Genomic DNA, 1,158 nt, shown 5'->3' on the forward strand with positions numbered 1-1,158 from the left:
CTGGGACGCTCTGTCGTCTCCGCTGGCTTTGTCCCGCGGGGCGCCACGTCCCGTTCGCTTCCCGCCGCTTGTTTTCCAGCCCCCCGCCCCGGCGCTGCCGCCGCGGATCGAGCCGGATCCCGATTCCCCGCGCGCCTCTGCCGGGGGTGGAGGCTTTCCGCCGCCGGGGCTTCCCCCTCCACCCCCGGGGCCGGGCCTCTCGGGTCCCGCTCGGCCTCCGAGCGCCTCCCGCGCCGCCCGGCCCCCCGAGTTTTTTTTGTTGTTTTTTTGCCGATGGCTCCGCCGCCCGGAACGGCGCCCGCCGCCCCGGTTAGGATGCTCGCGCGCTGGTGAAGTCGGCTCGCCGCCCGAGCGGGACCCGCCGCGGCCCGCGCTGGCGAAGGAGGCGTCGGAGGCGGGGGTCCCGCCATGGGAGACTCGGAGCAGCGGCTGATCGCGGGCGCGGGCGACGGGCGGCAGACGCCTCCTGGGCAGCTGCAGGCGTCCGCGGGCGACGGGGACGAGCCGGGCGCAGCGGCCTCTGAGAGCGTGTGCGATGCTGAGGACTCCGCGGCCCCYGAGAAAAGCGAGGAGGAGGAGGAAGAGGAAGAGCTGGACCCCAGGATACAGGTGAGCTGCGCCTGTGGCAAGAGGCGGCTCGTTCCCGGCMGGGCTCCGGCTCCTCCCCGCTTTGGAGTCGCCCTTCGGCAGCCGCTGGCCCGTTCGGGCCCTGAGCGAGCGCTGGGAAGTTAAACTTCCCTGGGATCCGCTCTTCTGGCTGARTTAATCCTCCCTAAAACCGGGGTTGAAAGCCGCTCCTTGCCTGCTGCCTCCCGAGGGTGGTTTTCCACTGAACCAAAACGCTGGGCACAACCCGGGGGAGGAAAAATCCGGCTTTTTTATGGACGGGCAGGTGGAAGCGGGTGAGGGATGGGGAATACCTCGGTGCCCGCGCAGACCCACGACGCTGCGGCAAGACGCGAGGGAAGGGGCGAACTGGGAACGGCGCCGGGAGGGGAGGTTCGGGGGGACGCTGGGGCTGCGCTTTGCCGGGGAGTCTCCGTCCTCACCCTGCGCTTGGGCTTTCCCCTTTCCCAGGAGGAGCTGGAGCATCTCAACCAGGCCAACGAGGAGATCAACCGTGTGGAGCTGCAGCTGGACGTGAGCGAGAGGGCGGCT

General features: G+C 70.4%; 1 protein-coding gene across 1 annotated transcript; it reads left to right on the top strand.

Moving 5' to 3' along the window:
- Positions 1-48: 48 nt before the first annotated feature.
- LOC146600070 (SH3 domain-binding protein 5-like) lies at positions 49-1,140 on the top strand (the record flags this gene model as incomplete). Its single annotated transcript, XM_085326202.1, has 2 exons — positions 49-609; positions 1,078-1,140. Coding segments are annotated over exons 1-2 (264 nt in total), but the record flags the coding sequence as incomplete, so codon positions are not given.
- Between the last annotated feature and the right edge of the window lie 18 nt (positions 1,141-1,158).

The sequence above is a fragment of the Rhea americana genome, unplaced genomic scaffold (genome assembly GCF_003343005.1).
Source record: "Rhea americana isolate MKP2758 unplaced genomic scaffold, rheAme1 scaffold_1285, whole genome shotgun sequence".
In the NCBI taxonomy this organism is placed as follows: Eukaryota; Metazoa; Chordata; class Aves; order Rheiformes; family Rheidae; genus Rhea; species Rhea americana.